Source organism: Melospiza georgiana, chromosome 2 (genome assembly GCF_028018845.1).
Source record: "Melospiza georgiana isolate bMelGeo1 chromosome 2, bMelGeo1.pri, whole genome shotgun sequence".
NCBI classification, from domain to species: domain Eukaryota; kingdom Metazoa; phylum Chordata; class Aves; order Passeriformes; family Passerellidae; genus Melospiza; species Melospiza georgiana.
In genome coordinates, this window is record NC_080431.1 from 94,999,327 (window position 1) to 95,023,346 (window position 24,020).

The 24,020-nt window shown below is 36.2% G+C and overlaps 1 protein-coding gene across 1 annotated transcript in view; it reads left to right on the forward strand.

Moving 5' to 3' along the window:
• ABI3BP (ABI family member 3 binding protein) overlaps positions 1-24,020 on the forward strand; it is a 138,300-nt gene that overhangs the window by 67,006 nt on the left and 47,274 nt on the right. Inside the window, exons 20-36 of the mRNA XM_058044929.1 lie at positions 1,406-1,471; positions 1,990-2,064; positions 5,940-6,005; positions 7,493-7,552; positions 7,923-7,988; positions 8,923-8,997; positions 10,070-10,144; positions 11,092-11,166; positions 12,001-12,078; positions 12,620-12,694; positions 12,872-12,937; positions 14,177-14,257; positions 17,463-17,528; positions 20,164-20,211; positions 20,687-20,761; positions 22,321-22,368; positions 22,850-22,924. Of these exons, the coding sequence (XP_057900912.1) occupies positions 1,406-1,471; positions 1,990-2,064; positions 5,940-6,005; positions 7,493-7,552; positions 7,923-7,988; positions 8,923-8,997; positions 10,070-10,144; positions 11,092-11,166; positions 12,001-12,078; positions 12,620-12,694; positions 12,872-12,937; positions 14,177-14,257; positions 17,463-17,528; positions 20,164-20,211; positions 20,687-20,761; positions 22,321-22,368; positions 22,850-22,924 (1,170 nt within the window). The remainder of the gene's footprint in view (positions 1-1,405; positions 1,472-1,989; positions 2,065-5,939; positions 6,006-7,492; positions 7,553-7,922; positions 7,989-8,922; positions 8,998-10,069; positions 10,145-11,091; positions 11,167-12,000; positions 12,079-12,619; positions 12,695-12,871; positions 12,938-14,176; positions 14,258-17,462; positions 17,529-20,163; positions 20,212-20,686; positions 20,762-22,320; positions 22,369-22,849; positions 22,925-24,020) is intronic.

The window sequence follows — 24,020 nt, forward strand, 5'->3', positions numbered from 1 at the left end:
AATAGTAGAATGTTGCTGGGAGGTTCTCATCCTTGCTCCTGTTCCTTCTAGCATGATTTAACAAGTGACATTTATTACATCAGTGTATCAAACATCACTCTCTTTCTGGGGACCAATCAAATGGAATTGGGTAATTGAGCATTGACGTAGTTCATCGTCTGAAGATTAGCTAATCACAAAATGCATACACTATTTGTGTTTTCTCTGGTCTTATTCGGCTACAGTTTGATCAGTGTTCTTTTAGCTTCCCTTCACAGATAAATTTAGAAAAGCTTTTATCTGTTGCAGAATTCACACTGAACACAAACATGATGCAGCTGTACTAATACTCAGTGGGTGGTGCTGACAGTTATCTTGCCTCTGCATGAACACAAGACCTTTGTTTTCTTTTGAAGCTGAGAACTCTATCTATCCAAGGTCATTTCTATCTTCAGTAGACAGAAAACTTTTAGCAGTTTGAGGCATGACTTTGCTGTTGCCTTCAGTATTGTTCTCACCAAGTTACCACCACCTTCTCTCTTGATTTAAAGAACTGGGCTACTTACTTATTACTTGGCCTTACACTCTAGTAAATCATGAGTGTTTTTCACACTAAGAGTACCCACTCTTCATTTTTTCATATAATACTACTCTTTCATGCTCCTTCATGTTTCTTTCATGCTCTAGGCTCCATAATTTCTCTAATGGAAATGGTGGTCTTAGGGGCTGATAGAATCTGGGTTTGTTGGGGTTTTTTGGGGTTTTTTTTGGTGTTTTTATTAGTTTGTTTTGTTGTTATTGTTGTTTGTTTTGTTTGGTGGTTGTTGTTGTGTTTTAGTTTTTGTTCTTTTTTTAATTTTGGGTTTTATTAATACATTGTCAGAAAAGCCTAAAAATATTTTTAAGCCATTATCTGGTGAAGATGGCCTGTCTCAAAAATCCTGCTCCTATCAAAGCAGGATTTGTAGCTTTGTGGCAGTTTCAGGGAAAATCTGATTCTTGGTCAAAATATGAATTTGTGAGAAAATGTCTTGATACCACCTGTGTGAAAATTTTGTGCATGCTGTATCAAAATCACATTGGGAATTTGCAACTCCTTAGTTAAAAGATTTTTCTGGCTTATCCAAACTAAAATGTAGAGGAGAAGGGGTTTACTGTCAGCTGTTGCTATTGGATAGAATTTTAAAATCAGATGCAGACAGTTGGCCTCGTAGCTAATGCCTAAAATTAGATGTTATGTATCCAAAAAAGAAATTACCCCATGAGACAAAAATGTAGTAGGCTACCACAAATATCAATTAGAAGTGTGCACACAAGAATCATAAAATTAATATATGTCCCTTGGACCTGCTAAGGGCTGAAGATCACCTTATCTAAAGGCTGATTTCACTTACTGTTTCAAGATTATTTTCATATTTGATCTTAGCTACGCAGGGATCAGGCCTGGAGATCACTTCTCATCCCTCCATGGAAACCAGAGGGAGTGTGATGGGTAAATAGCTTATAATTCCATTAGCTTTTCCATTGCTTGCCATCCCTTCCAGCAGCTGTGGAGAGTGCCAAGCTTCATTCAGACACGTTGCTCCAAAGACTGCTTGATGCTGGGCTTTCTCCCCACACCCCACCCCTGCTCCACTCAGTCACTTCTGTGCAGTCTGAGCTGGAAAATAATTCCCCACAGTGACTGAGCAGCAATCCACAAATAGACCTCTGCTAGCTTATGTTGCCTCTAGGTTTCTTCTGGCAGCTGCAGTTTTCTTTCAAAGAATAAGTGCTTTAAAAAAGAGGCCAGTGAGAAGAAGATTGCCTCACATGAGCTACTGGAATTGACTCTCCTTCATTTCACACCAGCTTCAGTGTTCATGTAACACCTCATTTCTCAGTTGATCTTTACAGCTGCTGTCACCTTGCTTGATCTCACATCAATGTTGTCTTGAGCTGCCCAACAGCTGATGGCCAAATCTGTGGATCTGAAGCCAGTTCTAATTTTAACTCCAGATTTTCTTTCAGCTTTTGATGAAAATCAGCACATTTCTTCAAGACCTGAAACGTCAGGCATCCAAGAAATACCATCAGCTATACCTGGTAATACTTGACAAATGTGATTTTAAATAGAAATTGCCCCAGAGATTTTAATAAAAAAAATTGTATATTGTTAGTTAAGTTTAATATTACTCAAAATAGCTTCATAACTGTTGTAATTAGGTTGCTCTCTCAAATACCAGACTAATTTAGGAAATTTTGCATGAAATAGTAAATATTTTTGTCTGATTTTGGCTTATATTCCTGTTATATTTACAAGTCTGTATTGCTGTGTTTGCTGTTAATAGGCATGTCTTATTACATAGAGTTTTCTTTCTAAGTTGCAATGCTGCAGAGGAGTACAGTGAAAGGTAATATTTTGTATAAATCCCTGGATGAAACCATTCTAAGTTGGAGCTGTTGAGTAAGCCCTTAGAAATGGCAGGAACAATAGCAATGAACATAGAGAGTTCAAAATGGTGGAGAATAGACTCTAAAATGCTTTAATTTGAATATATTTAAAGCAGTGATTAAGTTAGACATTTGGCTGCAAGAAAGGGAGACTGCATAGGCACGAGACTAATAGAAACAAAAATGTGCAATGTTGAGGGTGTTGCTGTATTGCTTGAGTACAACTTTGCAAATAAAAGGCACAACAGTGTAATTAAAGAAAACATTTGCAACAAATTGCTGTTGACCACACACTTCCATGGTAAATCTGATGCTTCCAAACACCCTTGAAACCTGTTATACCAGATCCCAGTAAAATTGAACTGGTAGATTAATAGTATTTTATTGACACTTAAATTAATTACACCTAATAATATGTAATAATCTATATAGTTTTCCTCTTCTTCCTTATCAGCATTTATCCTTCAGGCTCCTTCTACTTCCTCAATTCATAAAATAAGCTAATTTATCAATACCTTACCTTACGAAATGGAGCACTGAACAAATGCAGTTTTATCAGTGCTCAAGATTCTGTTTTGTTTAGTGTCCCTGCAAGAAGAAATATTTAATTTCCATTCAATAATGACATTTTCCTTCAAAGTCAATTTCAAGTTGTTACCAAAACCCCCTTGCAGCAAAAAGTAGTTAGGTTTAATTTTCATCTCATTGCCAGTTGCTGCCTTTTTTCTGCTGTGAACACATTTTCTTCTAAGTCCAAATGGCCAGCCTGTTAAAGGACAGTTTTGTATCTTCACTTCTTGATCAGCAGCTAGAAAGCATTTTTTGGTACAAGGTGCAAAATGACTGATCTTTTTAACCCACTTGTATGAATTTCTTCCTTGTGTTGGTGTAATTTAAACTCCAGAAAGTGTTGAAGAAGATTCTTAGGTGTTCTGTCAAGTGTCAGATACTGGATCTTCTTGTCACCATATTGGGACACATCTTTCTCCTAATTCACATAACACAGAAAGGACTTTGACGTGTCCAGTATCTTGCTTGTGCTTGCAGTGACATCATCCTGAGCAACACAGCTTGTGTGTTTGCTATCCCAGCAACAGTCAGATTCCTGAGCACTTTAAATCCAGATTTTCTGTGCAGCTCTTAATGAAACACAGACAGTTTCTCAATTCCCATCTAAAGCATCTGGAGTCACGGAAATACCATCAGCTCAGTCTGGTATTGACATTTCCTGCAAACTGACTGTTCTTGAAGGGTTCCCAGGGTGCTTTTGGTGAAATGTTGATTTCCTTTCCTTTAGGGATTAGAACAACTGCAAGATAAAAATTCTGGATCGGATGCTATTTTTGTTTAAGGCAATATCTATGATGTTTAAAATACTGGATTATCATCTTCTTTCCAAATTGAGTTCACTTTTGCAGTACTAATTGGCAGTGTTAGCCATGATTTCTACTGACCAGTTATGTATTATTAAATGTCATAAAACTTTACCTTGTGATACTATAGGGCTTGTGACCAAACTTTAATTTCTCTACTATATGCAGTGTATCTTGATACAGATAGCTATGGTAGTGCTTCAAGTCATACTCTTTTTTATTTTCTAATTACTTTGTCATTACCAAAGTCTATTTCCATGATTATTGGTATTTAAGACATTGTCCTGATCAATTACAATGCTGGGGGCAGAAAGTGACGTGCAGGAAATTTTTTTTGTGGATTTATCTTCTGTAAATACTGTTCGTGTTCAGTTGTGGTTTTAGAACAACTTAATGGTTGTTCAAGTTGTAAATCCTGATGTTACACAGAATATTCAAGTATATTTCTCATTAAGGAGGACTCTCCAGCTACGACAAAAATCCTTTTAGGGAGATTAAAGGTAGCACAGTGAGCATTGCAAACCCAAGTTCAGGGTTAGGAGCTTTTTCAAACAGCTTGAGACTTGATAGTCTAGCTACATCTTTGGAGAGAAAAACCCCTTTATTTGGGGAGATAAAGGTTTGTCAGCTTTCCGCATGTGTCCTAAGTGATCCAGTCAATTTCTTTCATATTTTCTTCCTCTATAGGACAAATTTAATGCTGAACACAGGAACTCTCCTTTTTTTCTCCTGGTATTCTCTGAACCTTGTCTTCTCCTGCAGATCTCTATAGATAATTGTAAATATTCTGTAGTATCTCCCTGTATATTAACAAGTAGGTACTTCCTTTTATATTTGCCATCATAACAGTTATGTTAAACAGTTTTTTAAACCATTGATAGGCAAGGAGAAGATATTCAGAAAATGTATTTGTGAAACTCTTATTATTTCTGTTTTTCATCAACAAAATTAAGATGGAGAGGACAATAAGGAGCCCTGTGCCACAGAGAAGTATGTAGTCAGATGAAAACGGATAAATTTCTGAAACTCTTTCAATCCATTCCCCTGTCAATTTACCCTACAAACTTTTGATGCATTTTTGAAAGATTTTATTTGCTAAGACTGGAGGAATCTAACAGAATTTCAGAACAAGAGCTCCTTGTTTGAAATGTTCTCTTTGTTGGTCCATCAGATTTGTGCTCTTCTACTTTTTCTGTACTGTTTTCTTGCAAGTGTCGTGATAGTGTTCAAACTTTGATTCCATTTTCTGAGATAAACTGTTTTATTATCATCTGTTTGTGTTAGGAATTTGTTGTATACTTGTATGAGAAACTTTTTTCCCTTTCAATAATACATTCTTAAACAAGAGAATGGATTTTTTATTGTGATCTTTGCATTCACTGTTGTCATTTCCATATCTGTTCACTAATTACTGTGTGGTAAATGTGACTCTTCTTGTAACTTATCCTTGTCTTCCAGTGTCTATATGAAATTCTGTCTGTTTGAAGTACTTCATAGTACTTCATACCTGTTCAGAATGAAAACTTGTAAATTAATCAAGCTGTTCTACTAGAGATTCTTACGGATTTTTGGTTAAGAAGGCACAAGTTGGTTTTCTTCTACGAGGGTGCCCAACTCATGATGGAAATCCTTATTAAGTTCACCTTTATGCATTTTTCAGTGGAGAAGCTATTGTTTCTCTATTTTTTTTTACAGGCATATATTAGTTTAGACCAAAGTTTACTTTTAAGTGTGGTGAAGTTGTGATAATAATCGGAGCTAGTTAAGTTTTTCAGATTAAATATAAGGTGGGCAGTATCTTTGATGCAAACAAAAGTTCTGGCTGTATATTGATTGACTAGTTAGCAATTTATAGTTGGAAAATATTTGATACCTGAAAAAGAATCTTGGAATGTGTCATTTACTGCAGTTAAAAGCAGCTCTGGAGCATCATGACTGCCACTATTGTGCAATAGGATCAGTGTTTAGCTAGTGCTGGGAATTTGTGGTAATATCAAAGGACTATGAACTGATGTAGGATTTATTGGTAGAAAGGGCACACGTGAGAAACCACAACTTAAATATTGACTTATTTGAGTGTGATTGAAGTAATGCTTTCATATGCTTTGTTAGACTGCGATAACATCTCAAGACAGTTTCCATCTCTAACCTTAGCTCTCCCGAGACCACTTCTGGAGCCCACATCTTTTCCTTTGCTGAAAACCACGAGGACAGTGATGGGTAAACAGTGATTCCATCCTAATTTCTATCATTTCACAATACTTAAATAAGAAAAGCTGTACTTTAAAATTTAGTCCAAACATTTCAGTTCTTTTGCTGATAGTGGCAATGCTAAACATTTCAGCAAGGTCATCAATCATTTATGTAAATGATGAGATACTTAATTATTAGGTTTCTCAATTGCTCTTCCTCATTTTCATCCCTATAGGCTTAGTTCACTAAAAGAGTAACTGTCTGTATACAACACTAACTCAACTAAGCCCTCCAGATTTTGAAGTGGAATAACCTTATAATGAATGCAAATAGTTATGTAAAAAAGCTGAACATAATATGGACTTTAATCACACAGTCCTATACTGACTCATCTTTAAAAAAAGAAATTAGTCACTATTTCTAAAAGTTTTCTGATTTAATCTTAGTTACTAAGAGACCAAAGCTGAAATCTTCTTCTCTTTACCTTGCAAGCCAAGGAACAGTGGAGGGTAAAAATATATTTTAATTTTTTCTTTTTTCTTGATGTCATTTGACATAATTTTCACTTGCTTTGAGCAATATCTGTGGTTGTTAATGCACTTTAGAACACTTGCCATACTAATGACATGGTTATGATGTTTGAACGTGTTTTTTTCCATCACTTGAAAAGTCAGTTTTGAAGGCACCAGTGTCAAAATAAATTTGTCACAGAATTCCTGTGTGACTCCATATGCAGTTGTTATTTTGAAAATTCTTTTTAGAATGAAATATTCCAATATGGCAGAAACATAATTTTGTGTCTTCTTACTAACGTGGATTTGTTAGCATATAGAACTTTTTTTATCTTTTTGAATGAGGACTAAATTCAAGCTTGATGAATAGGCATGTTAATCAATGGCTTATAGAGTAACTGTAAAGAAGAAGGGGAATTATATTTCACAGGGAATTGCAACGCCTTTCATGTGAATGATCAGAGCTTATATATGCTGTTATATGTAAAAAACATTAATAGTGAAAACAGTAAAAATACTTCCATAAATTACTGAACTTTTAAGAAAGGTTGGAGTTAAGACTAAATATTGATAACACAATGTGCAGTTTATTTCTCATGCTTGAAAAATTAGTAATTAGCATTTGCAGCTGCTTGCATTGGAGACTTACCCAGCACTTGTCATCCTGAATTTTGAATTTAAAGATGAGTCTTGGCTCATGCTCTGTCTGCATTTCCTGCTGATTTTGCATCTTCCAAGGATGCATAAGGAGTGGGTTGGTGAATTGAATATTTTGGCATTTTTCTGCTGATGTAGAACCATTTAGCTACTGAGGCTCAGTATTTTGTTACTTGCAACCACAGCAAGACACTTGATTGCGGGTTTGAGTCACAGGGTGCTGCCAGGAAAGGGCAGGTGTGGCCCTAAATACAGACATTTAGGGTGTTGTACTGCTGGGGCTGCTTGTACTGCTGGGACAAGGCTGGGTGCACATCTCAAGATCATTTCTGTGTCTGACCATAGCAACCAAGAGACCAGACCTGGAAAGGACCCCGTCTGCTCCACGGGAAACCACAAGGAAGGGTAAATAGCCAGCAATTCCCTCCTCCACTGCTTCCTTTGGCCATGCTCTTCTCTGCAGTGATGAGCCTGTGCAGATGTGCTGCTGTCCCAAGGAGTGGGGCAGTGATGTGGCTGGACCTTTATGGCTCCTTACTAAAAATCCTTCTACCTGCAGATGTTCTGGGGAGCCATTTCTAGGTTTGCTCTCATGCCTTGGCTGCCAGTGCCAGTGAAAGGCAGCATTGTGCCACCACCGTGGGCAGTGAAGCTGTGCCATGGCAGCCTGGCCCAAGCAGGGCCACATCCCCTTCTTTGTAGCTCTGTCTTGATGTGAGCTGTGTGACAGCAGCCTGTGAGAGGAGCTGAAGGCAGTTTCTGTGTTTGATCTTAGCTGCTCGAAGACCGAGGCCGAAGTCCACCACTCCTTCCTCCCTGACAACTCAACAAACTCTGATGGGTAACTAGCAACAGCCTCCTTTCCCATTGTCTGCCATCTCTTTCCCTGCCCATCACACCTCCCATCCCAAACCACCTGGCATCCTTTGTCATCTGCCATGGACAGGATGGAGTTTCATTGGTGCAGCTTGGCTTGCCGAAGCACTGGCCACAGCGGTTCTGCAATTCTCTTGTTTGATCCCACGCTTTTTCCATGGCCCACGAGCATTTTCTGCAGGAAGCATGTGACATTCTGCAGAGAGACCACCTGGCTGCAGCTGGCCCTCAGCTCCATCCCTGCTTCTTTGTGTTTGGGTGGTGGGTCTTGCTTTCTCTGATGCATTCAAACACGACTGCGTTCCTAAGAGACAAACCCAGCTTGGCTGGCACAAGAGGACCCACCTTTCCATTGCCATCACTTGGAACTGGGAATGCTCTGCTCTGCTGCTGCTTTTGAGGCCATGTTAGGGTTTTAAGACCAAAACCTCATTTCAGCATTTAGTGAATCATAGGATGTTTCTTCATGGTTAGAGACACCAGCTGTCTGTGGCAGTAATATTTATTGCAGCTCTGGTAGCGATGAGAGAAGAGAATTATCCCAAGAGATATTGTTGTTCTTTTAGCCAACCTGCTCCTTCTCTTGGGCCTAGATTTGGGTAAAGCTTAGTGTGCAGATAAAAGGGGCCATACGTGCAAAACCACATTTAATTCCAGCTTTGGCTATGGCAATTCCACTTCTCTTGTAATGTGGTCTCTTCATTTTTCTTCTAGCAGCTTCTTCATCATTTTCATCATCAGTGCATTTTCACACATTTACATTAGGAAATCCATGGCATGTTCATTTGAGATGTTTTCCTTTCCCAAATCCCTAGTTTCTTAGTCATGTCTTGAAACCTGTTCAGTGTATATGTTTAGATGATGCCAAAAAATGTTTTGTTTTGGTTTTCTTTTTCCAGCTTCACTGGACTCTAATCATATTAGTTTCCTGTCCCAAACTTCTGCATCTGCAGAAATACCAAAAACAGAGACTGGTAAATTGTATTTATCATTCTTCCATTGCTCAGTGTTTGGTTTTGCATCAAGGATATTACAGTTACAGGCTGTTTGATTGCTTGGTGTCTGAAACAGAATTTTGGTTGCAGTGTCTGATAGGCTCTATAATTACATGATGATATTTTGTGGTATAGGATCAGATACAAATGAAACCACAGGAACTAATATTTTTTGGTATGGTTTTAAGCTGTTGAATAGATTAGGACCAATAAATCAAATAGCTAGATAGGTTCATTATCAGTTATAAAGATAAGTTCTTGATCGGGGCATTTCACCATGGGGGATTTTCTGTTAGCCATATCATACACATTATTTTCCTGTTTTCTCTATTCATAAGACTTTTTTTCAGGTTATGTTTCTATTGCACCTTGAAACTTTTATTGCTGGGGTTATAGGTATTCAAGAACATATTTGTATTCATTACAAAGGTCGGAATGTGCAAGAGATAAGAAGGAAAATTATCCTAAACCTGGCAGTCGATATTTCAACAGTTTTGTGTTAGATTTTCTGCCTCAGTCTGTCTCTTCTATCTATTCCAGAAGTTTTGTTAATTTGTATTATGTCAATTAGGTAAAATACCACAAATGACAAATTACATGATGTGTAGTACATTAAAACCTGTTAGTCAAAATACTGACTTTTGTTTTATTGAAACAAGTAAATCTTTGACAATAGAAATACCTGGTTCTACAAATTCATATTTGCATGCATTTAAAGTACATAGGTCTCTTTCTGTGGGTGCAGGTGAAGTCAAAAATACAGGTTTTTTCATGTTATGTGGGTACAGATCAATTGACTCCTGTTGATAAATCTGCTTTTAGGGGGACTGCAGTTCCTGTCAGGATGTGTCTATTAGGTGCATGTGACATCTTCAAAACTTAGAAGTTTTGTTACTTTCTTTTGAAGTTGGAAATACATGAAACTCTGTTATAGTGGTGTATCATCTTACAAAGCAATGTAAAGCAATCTTTCTTTTTTCTGATTTTTGCCCCCCTTGCTGTGTCTGCATCAATGTGCACCTGTCTCAGGGATATTTACATTTTTCCACAGTTACAAGTTCAGCTGACCTGGAAAAACCTATGCCTCCATTTTCCAGAACACCTCATGTGCTAACAACAACTGCGGGTAATAGTAATGCATCAGCTTTTCAGTTAAACCTCTTTTGGTGTTTGGACAGCCATTTCTGAAATGTTATTAATTCTAGCCATTTTCATCATCTTCCATTCTGTCTTCTGTGTGAGTCATGATCATTGAAAACATCCTTTTTTCATGACAGCTTGCATTTTCTGCTGAGAAACTCACCTGTGTGTTTCTGATCTCACATGCATTTCTGCAAAATCTTCTAGGGCTATTGTGAAATATCCTTACACGAAGTAAGCCTGGTTTAATACTACTAAACTAGGTTTAATACTGCTACTGACTAAATCTTAATAAGAATTCTTAAATTACTTGTTGTTGTCTTACAAGTCTAATTGTTATATGCTCAGTTAGAACACATGTTTTTGTACCAAATACTGTTTTGCCAGCATAGGAAGCTCCTTTCTTATTATTATTGGTTTGCTGTTTAGCAATTTTTTTAACTTTATCTTTTTTTTCATATGTGTATCACAGATTATATGATATTAAAATTCACTAAAAAATATTGACACGAAACAAAGTACTGAAGAGAACTAAGGCAGGTGCTTTTCTTCATGGAAATAAACTTGCAGTGCTTTTTAGCTTTTATGGGTTTTGGCATGGAGGGGGGGGGGTTTGAGTAATTTATAATTGTGGTATTAGAAGTTTTTATCTTTGTATTTTCTGGTTCATTTTAAGCTGTGTGGACCATGTGATGCAAAGCAATGTTAGCTTTGGTTGGCTGACAATTTAGTTTTAATTCTCACTTCAAGCACTACCTTCAGCTCACACTCTAATCCAATACTGCTCCATTCCTGAGGTAAGGTGTGCTTATGGTGAAGTGCAAATTAGGTGTGCCATAACATATCACAATTTTTGGTTGTTTTTCTATGATCAAAAAAAGCCGTGTTTAGAATTAATTATCACAGCTAACATGACGTGGGTTTTTTTTATAGTTTTCAGTGATATTCAGCCTCTTCTTTCAAGTCCTGTGGCACCTAGTAAGCCTGAAATAGCAGAAGCTGGACCAGGTACAATAATCTCTACCTAGTTCTTAATCCAGCAGCTCAAACCATGCTCTAAAACTCAAGCAAAATTAATACACTGCTGTTATTTTCAGTGGACATTTGGATTAGCCCCTAAGAGCTGATTTCAAATTTGTGTTGCTGCTAATGGTTGAACTTGGTGTTTTCTCACAGTAATAATGCATATGGCAACTCACAGTCACATGATTCAGTATGTTAAAAAATGTGCCACATAGAAAATTGAGAAAACAATTTGTAGAGCAGTTCTGATGAAAACATTGTGATGTGAACTGTGGGTTGCATTTTATTGTTGTAGCATCAGTGAAAGCATTAACATTAGTGCATCCTTAACAGCGTGAAATTGGTTAACAGTTACAGACATTCAGTGGTTTTGGACTGAAACCACAGCTGGATCTGTTGTCAGGTTTCTGTTCCAAATTTTATATGTTTTAATGTGTGACTAATTGATTGTTCAACATGTCCTCTTCATTAGATATCTACATTGTACACTGTACCAGCTCCCTTAAGTATTGGACCAAAACTCAAAACGTTCAAGAGCTCTACTTAAAATCTTACTTGGCAGTGGTTGAGATCCAGACCAGTTGCAATGAAAGGAAATAAATATCCAGAATTTTTGTGCATCACAGATGTGCTGATTTATAGTCACTGAAGCTCTGTGCAGTTCTGAATTTGTCCCTAATGCATACTAAAGTGATAAATGTCCAAACATCAGTGAAATATTTGTTGTTCTTGTTAAAAAAAAAAATTATTTTTGTTCATGAAGGAAGAGTTTCTTCCATTAGCTCTTTGCTTTCCTATGACTGTCATCATTTCTTCCAGCAGCGACAAGTGAATCCATTCTGGAATCTTTCACACCTAAAACTTCCCGTCCTTTTCAATGGCCAAGGGTAACATTAGGTAATGTTGTTTTCTCCCGGTGAAAAACTCTGTGTTTGTTTTGAGCACTCCATCCCATGTGAATGCATTCCTTCCACGTATCATTTCACATGCATAACCATTCTTCTTCCTGGTGAGAGAGTCTTGTTCTTCCATCATTGTTATATTGACTGCTCTTGACATACCTGTGTATGAGAACAAGCTGGGTGGATTTACTGTCTCAGAGAAATAAAACTTGTCTCTTGCATGATAAAACACCATCATCATTTTATTAGTGTTCTGTCTCTTTTACTCCCAATGCACACGCATGTGCTGATTGTCTCTGATATGTAAAGCTTTCAATATGGAAATTTTCTCTCTTTTGGGCTCACAGAATCTTATTTCTCATCAACATACAGCATTTCAGTATCATCTCCATTCCACTCTTCAAAATCTGATTTCATCAGCTGGCTTTGACATTCCATACTAAGTTGTCTTCAATATAAACATATGACATGTACTGTTTGTTGTGGGAAATGCTTGTTAAACAATTTTTCATTGCAAACTGAGCTCTTTCTTTCAGCTCCAAAAGAAAAACCACTTATTCCTTCTAAACCGAAACCATCTGCTACCCCAGAAGTACAACATGTGAAACCTGGTAATTGTGCACATCATTTTCATAAGTTGGTTTGCAGGGAGATATATTCTCTAAAAATATCTAAGGAAAACTTCCTAAAAAGGACAGGAGCTATGCGATACACGGACATCCTGACTAACTCATCCATCTCAACTTGGTCATTATTGGTTTGATTACACTTGAATTTTTCTTTTCTAGCCCCTAAACCACCACTTTTGGAGCCTAAAACTTCTGAGACTGTTAAACGACCAAAAGCAACCCTAGGTAATAAATGTTTCTGTAGCTGTTAGTCACTCTTTGCAGTCCAAGCCACAGTTTGTACTCTGTTACTTTAGCTCATAGCTTTCATTGTATTTAATCCATTTCTCTGAAAGAAGAAAGTTTGGAGATAAGCATTCAGAAATGTTTTTCTAAATGTAGGAGAAAAAGAAACCATTTTTTTCCTGCAGTTTTGCGAGTTCTATGGTACAGTAAAAATTTTTTGTCTTCCATTTTGCTGAGAGCTTGTCTAAGCCAACACTCTTTATTCAGAAAACTCATTGGAAATACAATTGAACTGCCAAGTGTAAAGGTAGTATTGTGGATGTTAATCCCAGAACTCTCAGTGAAGGATTCCTGTGGTACCAGGTTAACTTGTTATTTCCCCTGCTTTATGAATCCTCCTGAATGTCATTTTGACTTGAAGAACACCTCTCAGTCACTTCATGGCTCACTCCTCTCTGCTCTTTTTGTAGATATCAAACATTTTTCACTGCATCAATTGCTATGAAACATTTTATTGGAAAGCAGTCTCATAGCACTGCTTTTTAAAAATGTACAAAGTTACTTACCTCTGCCTGAAACTGAGTTTACACTTTGTCTGGAGTCAGACTAACAGGCAGATTAACTAATTACAGTTTCAACCCATGCATGTTTGGTGGGAAAAGGGTTTCTAGGACTCATTGTTCTTAATTTTTACCATTTACATGATACTGCTATTCTACTTATATTACTCAACTTATATTAGCTACTTCTATTCCATTAGCAGAATTCAATGACTGCAGCTATGAAGCAGTTCAATTTTTTTAATTGATTCCATGTTCTTTCAGCTGTTTGCCAGTAATTTCTTTACCATGCCAAAAAATGAGGACATTTCTGTATATTTTGTCTATATATGTTTCTTATGGCTTCAAATTGACCTGGAATTCAAAATTATAAAAAGCATTATTATTTTGTCTCTTAGGTATCTTGCAAAAATTAATTTGCTAACTTAATAAGAGGAACATTCAGATGTGATTGCATGTTTCAACTGCATATTTAAATGCAATTACTCACTTTTACAATGAAAGACAAACAGGGATCTTGCTGGACTAGTGAATTCTGAGGAAGATTTTTTGAGAAGCCTTCTTGGCATATCTGATTCTACCACTTGCTTTTTTTCCCAGTAGCCATTCATTGCCTCATTTAATTTTTTTTGTAATACAGTGGAAAGCATAAAATTATAATCCAGTATATTTCTTTCAGCTCCTAAAGAAGCAAAGCTCACTACTTCTGCATCTAAACCTAGACCATCTGCCAGACCCAAAAAGCCACGAACTAAGCCCGGTAACTAATTTCCATAGCAAACATTTGTTATAGTGTATCACTTAAATAGTGCATTTTAGCTTGAATTTCTTCTGTGCGAATGTGAAGTTCAGCACTTAATCATCAGAAAGGTGAGGAATTCCTCTTTGAGGAATAATATTTTTGTAGTGGATCCCCCAAAAAATAGAAGCAAAGCAAAAAACCTTTTAACGTTAATATCCCAAGTCACCAACTCACGCAGCCAGATATCAAAGCAAATTGTTTCCCTGCTTTTCAGTTTGGAATAACAAGTTTTCCAACTTAGTTCAGCATAGGGTCCAGAAAACACAAATTCTGCTGTTTTGCTGATGGTTGTAGCATCTTACATAGAACCGTAAGATTTGATTGATTCAGTGATCATTAGAGCATATGTAGACTTACATGAAACTGTGAAAGTAAGAATGGAATTTTATTCTGGAATTCAGTAAAGACATATTTTATGATCCCAAATGAAATAGCACCTTCACAAGTTAAATTTCATCTATGATGTATGGCAGAGAGTAAAACACACCTGGCATTTTCTGGACCTGAAGAATAAATAGAGTTGTAAAAATATTTCTAGTGTTACATGGTTTATAATGAAATTATAAAGCGTGAAATTGCATAATTGTTTATTGTAAGAATATATTACTCAATACTGGAAGAGATCAGATGATTTTATTAAATTCTTTCCAGATTCCCTGCAAATTATTTTTTGCCCATAACCAGAAATTAACTCTCTTCAGACCAAATTATTCCCTGTGAAGCTTGTTCAAGGAATGGCACTTATGAATTGGAATTGTCTCAGAATACTGAGCATAATTAATATTTTATGCTTATTACAGCTCCTGCATAATTTTAAGTGTAGGAAATCCAGTATTGTATTACAAGAATCATTACTTTTGTCTCTGCTGTAGATTTCTATGTCTGAGTATCAATCTGAGTCCTGCCTGTTGTTTTTTGAACAACTTGCAGGACTCAGATTTATATTCAGCAACTCATGCACAATTCATGCATGAGTTGCTTTTTTTCTTTGGCTGAGGAAAAAAAGCAACTCATTTGGAAACTGCTGCATAGATTTGTTTTACACCCTGGGACTGCCAAGATCAAGATTTTATCCTGGTGTTTCCACACTGAGGGGTTCTATAGCAAGTTTCTATATGCCTAAGAAGAAAAGTGATATTTTTAAATATTTGTACACACGCCTCTGTTTTTTTCTTTCCCAGTAGTGGTTTCACAAATCAATCAGGTAGAATGCTGAAACACTTTTTAATCTTGATGAAGCTTGTCATGATTCTCTTGTAAGTAGGTAGTGAAACTGGCGTGTGTTCTAATGTGACAAATGATATTCTTGTTTAGAAAATACGATTTGAGCCATAAAATATGCTGTGCATGGGGATAAGATGGCTTTTGAGTAGGTGGCAAAATGGTGAAAGAGCAGGAGCCCATCTGTTCAGCTTAAATTAGAAACTTGTGTCATGATAGTGGTTGTCACCTTTCCCTAAGAGTAAATCAAAATAATGAACAATAAATGCCAAATTCATATTTAATCAATTACTTACTGCCCTTACTGCCAAATAACTGCCTTTGGGTGAAGCAATTAATTTTGGCTCTCATTATTGATATTATTTTTGTGCTGTTTCTGGTAAAGTATTTGTCTTTTTTGGCAGTGGAGAAAAAATTTTCATTTAAAAAACCCCGAACATTTAAATGATTTTCAGATTCTCCAGCTAACAAACTGTACATTCTAGTGAAAGTTCACAGTTTCATTCTCTTTCTTGGCATTTGGGTAACTGAATCTGTTGCCCATATGAAAAAAATAAGTTTTCTTGCCAATGTGATCATGTTCAGCCATTGTCCTCACTTTTCTTATTGTTAGCATGAGTACCTCTCTCCATTTTTCAGAAAAGGAAATTATAATGAATTTTCTATTGTGCACACAAATACATTGCCACACTTTCTTTACAGAAAAGTTTTAAAATATCTCCATGGATCAAGACTCCACAACTTCTCTGGGTATTTACTGAAATGCACAAATTATTTGTCCTGAAGACATTTTGGAGTATTTTGTTTTCTTAAAATAGTGGCAATATTATAAAATATAATAGGTGTCTAAGCTAAAAAAAATGCCAATAAAGAAAAGAGAGAAAATGTAGAAATCTGAAATAAATCAGTCTTTTAAACACCCTCCACCCAGGTAAACCATCATAAACCTTCATGTGGGGAAATAGAGACTTTTAAATTAAGAATATGATTTTCTATCTAAACTGACAGAATTTTGGAACTGTTAGGTCTCAGATTTTACTGTATTTCAAAATTTTAAGGTAACTTCCTTTAAATAAGTTTTCTTGTGAGACTTAAAATGTTTGTGAATTACAACATGACAAATTGTTAGCATGTCCAAAAATATAGACTGAGGCCCATCATACAGTATTTATCAATCACTTTTTCTTTCCCAATTAAAATCTGTTGGGAGGAACAGAGGCTAAGAGTCAAAACAGAGAAACAAAGCAAAATTTAAAGGGGAACCTTTAAACCTTTAAGATTGCTCAATGATTGTGGATGTGTTTAGGCAGGAAAATGGATTCTGTTTGTAAAGTCACACTACTATCAAACCATTCTACCAATTTTGACTTCAAAGTTCTTTATATTTTTCAGGGTGTTTGGGGTTTGTTCCTTTCAAACCCAGTTGAGTACTCTAGATAGAGATGGGAAGCTTGTTAACTTATTGATCTAATGTGCAGTGGCGCTAGATAATCTGCTGGGATCTCCAGCCTTGCTTTCTGGGACTTTACTGTTATTTACACCTGAAGCCTTCATATCTATCCTTTGTATCACTATGGGAGAAACACAGGAAAATTTATAGAAAGATTTACCAAAGGAAATGTTCTCTGGAGCTGTTTCTTTCCAGTGGTCTACAGCCATAAAGACATAAAAGAAATTCAGTAAAATAGCAAGGTGAAGCTTTAGAGAGCTCCTCTCCCAGTGTGATCCTGTAGCATAAATGCACTTTTTATTTTCCAAAAGCAGCAAAAGCCACATAGGGTAATTTCAGTAAATTTATCATTCATTCAGTGTTTTCATTTGAAGAGTTTTGAAGAGGTGGATTTTAGTTGGGAAGCAAGAGCAGCTGAGCTGTACCAGCACTTAAAAAACAGATACCGATGCACCTGTATTTCTCTTAAGAAAATTCTCTTTATTCCAACAGCAACCATTCCAGTGTCAGGCACTTCTAGGAGTCCCTACACATATGAACGTCCAAAGACTGCAGAGGGTAATGATTATGAGTCATCCTTAGTCATTCTGCTTTTCACTGGTCTCATATTATGTGCAGTTGAAAACAGCATTTCCTGGAGGCTTCTTGCTTATTCATGTGTGGTCCAAACCCAGCAAATGGAAGAATGATCTTGATGCTTTATTGTTTCTCCATGTTTCTAACATGGAGATAGCTTCTAAAAGACAGGATATCACTTAAAAAGTATTTACCTGAAAGTTACAATTAGAAGAAGAAAGAATAAGAATTATTGCAGTAATCAAGATTTTATGGAGTATATAAATAATATAATCTAAAATTACATTTAAAACTACACACTGGTTAACAATTCCTGCAGAAGGAGTTTCGTGGCATATTGCTTGATATTTTCTCAAATGTATGGAAAATACTGCATTTTTTCAGTTAATACATCCAAACTTGTGCTCAATTTAAAGGAAAAAAAAAAAAAAGTGATTTTATTTTTAATGAGGTGCACAGTTTAGATAAAATAATACATGGCCTTTTTTTAGTATGGGAATATATGTTAAGTGATGTGTATAATATATATACATTTTTTTATGCAGACAAAGAACAAGGGTCTGTCCTTTGCATTGAGCCCTGAAATGCTTTATCTAATTTAAAGGAAAATTTGAATCCCTGTCTGCATTTGCTGTGCAAGTTGTATTCTGGGAAGGGCTTCAAGGTGTTTTCAGCAGTCTAGCTTTGGTCGTTAAAACCTGGATGAAGCTGAGTGCATGTATGATACTTCACAGGACAAGGACATCTTTAATCCATACTTAAATTATTTGATAGAACAAGTCACTTAAAATCATAGTTTTCAACTGCAACAATTTATACACCATGAAATTCTCTCAAAACTCCTCTACTGATGTTGACTTCTCAAGGTCAGTGTTGCATAACAACCTTTTCTTAGCATTGCTTGTTAGCTTGTTAAGTCTTTTCGTTGGCTTTTGACTAAACTATGAGTAGTTAATTTTGCTGCTCAAGAACATCCAGCTCTTTGATTATCCATCAAATGGATAATCATTGCTTCTTTTGTTCATATCCAACAATATTTCATGCATTAAACACATAGTACAATTCCTTTTTCTGTGGTTATTCATTGATAGGGACAGAGGCTCATTTCCTAGGCTTCATTTCTTTGTTGCTGAACCTGAATGTGATTTACTATGGGACCATTTACTTTCAGCTTAAATGCAGGTTTCCACAAAACAAACATTTCCCGGTATCCAAAATACACATTCCTCACATTTGAAGCCCAAATGATCTGCTAAGATCAAAACACCTCAAGCTAAGTCTGATGAGGCACTTCTTTTGAAATTATGTACTTTGAGACTTGCTATTAGTGCAGAAAGTAAAGAAGAGAACAACTTTTTTTTTTTTTCCTCTAGGTGGGGAGAAGCGAGATTCAATTTTTTTGGATAATACTTGTACAGAAGGAAACCATATTGCTCCAGAAAACAGTTTGCAGACCTAAGAAATAATATAAATATATTTCTATTATTGAAAGCTGTTTTTCCCTTTGTAAGAAGTGACTGATTTTTCAAGAGCGACCTGAAAATAGAAATCAGTGTTTTCTAGGAAAAGATTTTGAATTTGAATTCCAAAAGTAACTGATGAGCTTGAATAATGGCAAAGTCTTTGCAAACCAGGCATATGTAGCGAGAACATTTGAAAAATTAGTGGCTGGTCTGACATTTCTATGGAGTATCTGGCCACTGTCAGTAGAAGTTAATACTGGTTGGTTTGGGTTTTTTTCTTCATGTGCAGCAATATTAATACTACAGAATGTTGTACTGTGCATGTTAATAGGCATGTAATAAATACTTTAGTATTAGCCTCCTCATTTGCAATCAAAGTTTTATATTGTTATTGACTCTGGAGCCCATTTTCAAAATGGGTAGATGCATAAGAGAGTTTGGGAGATAAGTGAATGTGAGTTGTAGAACAGATTCTATCTTTAGGTGTGTATATCTGTGTGTTATACCCTACTTGACTTGTTACTGCCTTGAGATGAAAGAGTTAATGCATTAAAATAGGTTTTCTTTATTGCCAAGAAATTTTTATCGATTCTGCCATCTCATAAGTTTTTGTCTCATTTGGTTCAGTTTGTCACCAGGAAAAGGGCATGATATATTGGTTTTGTGATTCAAATTTTAAGTGGATATGAGAAAAAATTAACAGGCTTTATCAAACTAATTTTTTTCAGATGACTGATAAATACAGCTCTACCAATAATAGCCTTTTAGTCCTCTGCTTAATTACTCACTTTAGAGGAAAAATTCAATTATTTTTTCACAGTCAGCACACTACTTTGCAATAACAGAGTTCAGTCTGACATTCTGTACATCAAGAGTCCCTTGCTGTCTCTAAGTTAAACTCTGCAATCTCTTCTCTTGCTTGTTCTTGGATTTACTGATTTATATCCACATATTTTTGCTTCTATTGCCGTCAAGTTTGTCCAATTATTTATTTCTTATTTTACCTGTATTATTAAGAATTGTAATTGCCCATGATTTAAAAGTCAGCATAGTACTGGTTGTTGTGTTAGTGCCTGCTTTTCTACTTACCACTGGAGTATTGAAATTTTTTGAGTGTGTTCCTTACTCACTTTGTCACACTGTTTCTGTTGCAGTCTTGGAACCTATTACACTTAGAACTGAACCACCAAGGTCACCCATAGGTAATAATATTTCCTTGGCAAGCTGTTGTGTTTGCTTTATTTACATCACAGCAAGCATCACTGAAGTTAGTCACCTCCTGCCTCAGGATTGTTTCATTTAACCTCATTTTTCTTCTAGGTAATTATCTTGCTTGGCATTCAGAACAGTTGGGTGCTCTGCTTTCTTCACAGCTGGAATGTCTCCTTTAGGAAAAAAGAAATTATGCTGGCAGCTCTCAATCACCTTTCTCATAATTATGCTTATTTGCGCTTGTTCTAGTTTTTATTTTAAAAACACAAACAAAAACTGAGTTTCAAAAATGACTAAAATTCTACTTTCTTGCTTAGATTGTTGCAAACACATGGAGAGTATTACCTGATTTGCCTATTTCTTCTCAGTTGCAGGTGTGAGGTTTCTGTGCTTGTGTGTTCAGCTGGTATCACATGTAATTGCTGTGCAATTTAACCGACTCACTGCCCACATTTTCTCTTCCAGCTCCAAGGGTGACTCCACGTGTTCCTTCTAAACCTAAAACTTCACCCAAACCTCACGTTCCACAAGCCAAAGATGGTAAACTACTTCGTGATTTTTTTCTAGTACAGTTTATTTTGGATTGAAATGTGTTTATAAGCAGCTATTTAGTTACCTGAGCCAGTTAAAACAGAATAAAGTTATGTTCTGTACTATTCAGCAACTTAATTGCAGCTTTCATGAGTAGTGACATTTGCTAGGTATTTTTCACTGAGCAAAAGAATAAACCTCTGCTACTTCAAGGCAGCAGGATGAGAATAGTGTTGTTACACTCAGATTAACCCTGCTAACTAAAGCAAATACAAGGCAAAAAAGTGTGTACGGAGGCTACTTGGGAGGTAAAATTCTTTCCAACGTCGCTTTGCATTGTTAAAATGAATCTGTTTCCCTCTAAGCCACACTCAATTAATTTCATGTCATTATTATTTTCTGCATGAGGGACTACATTGCCCAGTTATACATGCATACTTAGTATTTGCTTATAAACATTTATTGGCGTTAATGATCCTTTCCGTTGTATTCCAAAATACTGGATTTTTATGTCATTAAATGTGAGACCAGTGGAATTTAGTGGTAGGCAGAAAAAATTACTTTCTGTCCCATGCTTTCCAGTTTGTAATAGCAACAGAAAATTGCAAGGGTCTCAAATATCAATATCTGTTACCCTTTGGTAAATGTAAAAATTTTAAGGATAAATACTTTTTGAAGATCTTTAAATTGTAGATGTAGGCCAATATTTTTGAAATTTGATGTTATCTATTAAGTGTGATTTCCTCATGTAGGAAACAGTCAAAATCCTTGTCTTCTCATAACTTTTTAACCATGGCATCTGATTATAAAACATTGTTTCCAAGTTACACCTTAAGATGCAACTTCTCATAGACTCAGTTTTTACCTTTGTGGCCATTTTTCATTGTTATGGTAGCCTGGCTTTCTCAGAAATGGTTTATGGTTTTGTCACACAAAAGTTATGAGCTTGTGTTGATCTGTATTTAAAACAAATTAACAAGCAAACAAAAGCAAAAGCCCCTACAACTTAGTGTTTCTTCGAGAATCTGTAATATACAGCACATTTTCTACAGCATCATCCACTTATCTTAAATTGTCTTAAAATATCCAAAGATATTTCTTCTTTTTGTTAAACTGTAATCCATACAGAAGAATTGACACATTAATTTCACATCCTTATGCCTCTAAACCAATAGTCTCTAGATCCACTCCAGTCTAGAGCTGAATTATACGACTGTGCAATGCAATGCACCATGTAATGCTCTTTAATGACAGTGTTCAGTACACAAGTACTTTCTGATTCCAGTTGTGTATATTGAGTGCATTTGAAGCACATCACCAAGGAAAGAGATTTGTGTCCCTAAAAAGCCATTTTCTGAATAACAGAATGATAATATTTGGATATTTCATTGAAGCCTATGGGAGAACAAAGCTCACACTATGTTGAAGATTTCACTGCTTTCTCAGATATTTCTTTTAATACAACTGTTTCTGTATGAGGCAGTATACAAAGTATATTATTCAAAAAGTAGTGCTAATTGTAAATTTTCAACTTTCAAAACATATTTTCCATTTTGTTTCTGATACAGTCCTGGAATCTATAACACTTAGAACTGATCAACTAAAACCAACAATAGGTAACAGTTTTACCTACAGGGTAAATCACCTGGGGACCATCACATCTAGCTTTTTTCTCACTGACCATCACAAGCACTGCTTCATTGCACTCCACTCATAATTTTTTACCATTAAAGTTCATCCTGTAACGTGGGGTTTGGTGATTTTTCACTAACGATTCATAATAATCTTTTTGTCTTTTTTTCCTCACACAAATGCGTTCTGCAAAGGGGATGGAAGCACCGCAACCTACCTTTGACTGCTTGTCTCTATACTCCATTTCTATCATGTGCTGCTTCACTTTTCATACTGTGCAACAATATTGGCCTTGTTTTATATTGTCCTCTTACAGAGGTTTTCCATCAGCACAAGTGTTCATATTTCTCCATTACTCAAGCTTTTGTGATTCCAAAGGGTCCCAAAGGCATGTGTTCTTCTTTAATGTTATTCTTTCTGTCAGTATCAGTTCCCAAAAAATTCTAATATTTGCTATTTTTTTAGTTCCTAGAGGACCACAGTATTTTCCTTCCAAACCTAGAACATCACCAAGCCCAGAGGTGCCACGAACAAGACCTGGTAGGTTCATTATTTTTTTTCCTTTTCATACTGACATGTGTCTTATGGATTCTACTGTGATCACTGGAGCTTCAGATTTGTGTGTATTCCTTGGGCATATATTTTACAATATTCCTTGAGGGGTAAAATCCAGTGACATGTAGAATTTATAAACAACCTGGTAAGTTGAAAATATCTTCAGTTATTTATTACATTGTAAGTCAGTGCAGAAATGGATGTTTTCTGTACAATTCTCAGTGAAAATAAGTCTTTGTTGTATAACTTGTGTTCTGGTAAAGTGAAGATGAAAACGAGGGGTGTCATTGCAAAGAGGAAGGATTCTGGTCTGTATTTCTTAAATTGTTCCTGTTCTTTGGGGGTTTTTTTAGGCACAAGGTTTCATTCATACTTCTGGTTCACTTTTCCAGAGCCCTTGTGTTGTTCAGAGATTGAAGAATGTATAATATTTCCTATAATTGTGTCTGCATGGTTTGTTATACCCATTTACAACCTTAGGAGAATTAAGGAGGGAGAAAGTAAATTATGCAACTCGCATTTGCATGTGTGAGGTCCCATAGTGGGTTGACCCTGCCAGAAGCTAAGCACATGCTAACCTCCTGCTCATTCTACCCCACAGTGGTCTGGGGGAGAGAATCAGATAAGAAGTAAAAAAAAAAAAAAAAAAAAAAAAAAAAAAAAGAGGAGAAAAAATCATAGTTCAAGATAAAGGCAGTTTAATAAGGGAGGATAAAAAGAGATGGAAGAAAGCAAGTGCACAAAACAACCTCACGCCACATCCCACAGGCAGAGTGGTGCTGGTCTAGGAACAATGGGTGCTTTGGAAAGTTTTGCTGCTAAGATGGCTTTATGTGAGTTGGAATATCCCTTTGGCCAGGGTGGTTCTGCTGTCCTGGCTGTGTCCTCTCCAAGCACCCTGCCCACCCCTAGCCCAGCCCTCTTGCCTGGGGGCAGAGTGAAAAACAAAGTATTCCTGGATGCTGTGACAAGGCGTATTCAGCAACAGCTAAAACGTTGGTATTTTATCAACACTTCCTTGGTCATGAATCCAAAACATAGTACAGAAGGGCTGCTATGAAGAAAATAACCCCCATTCCAG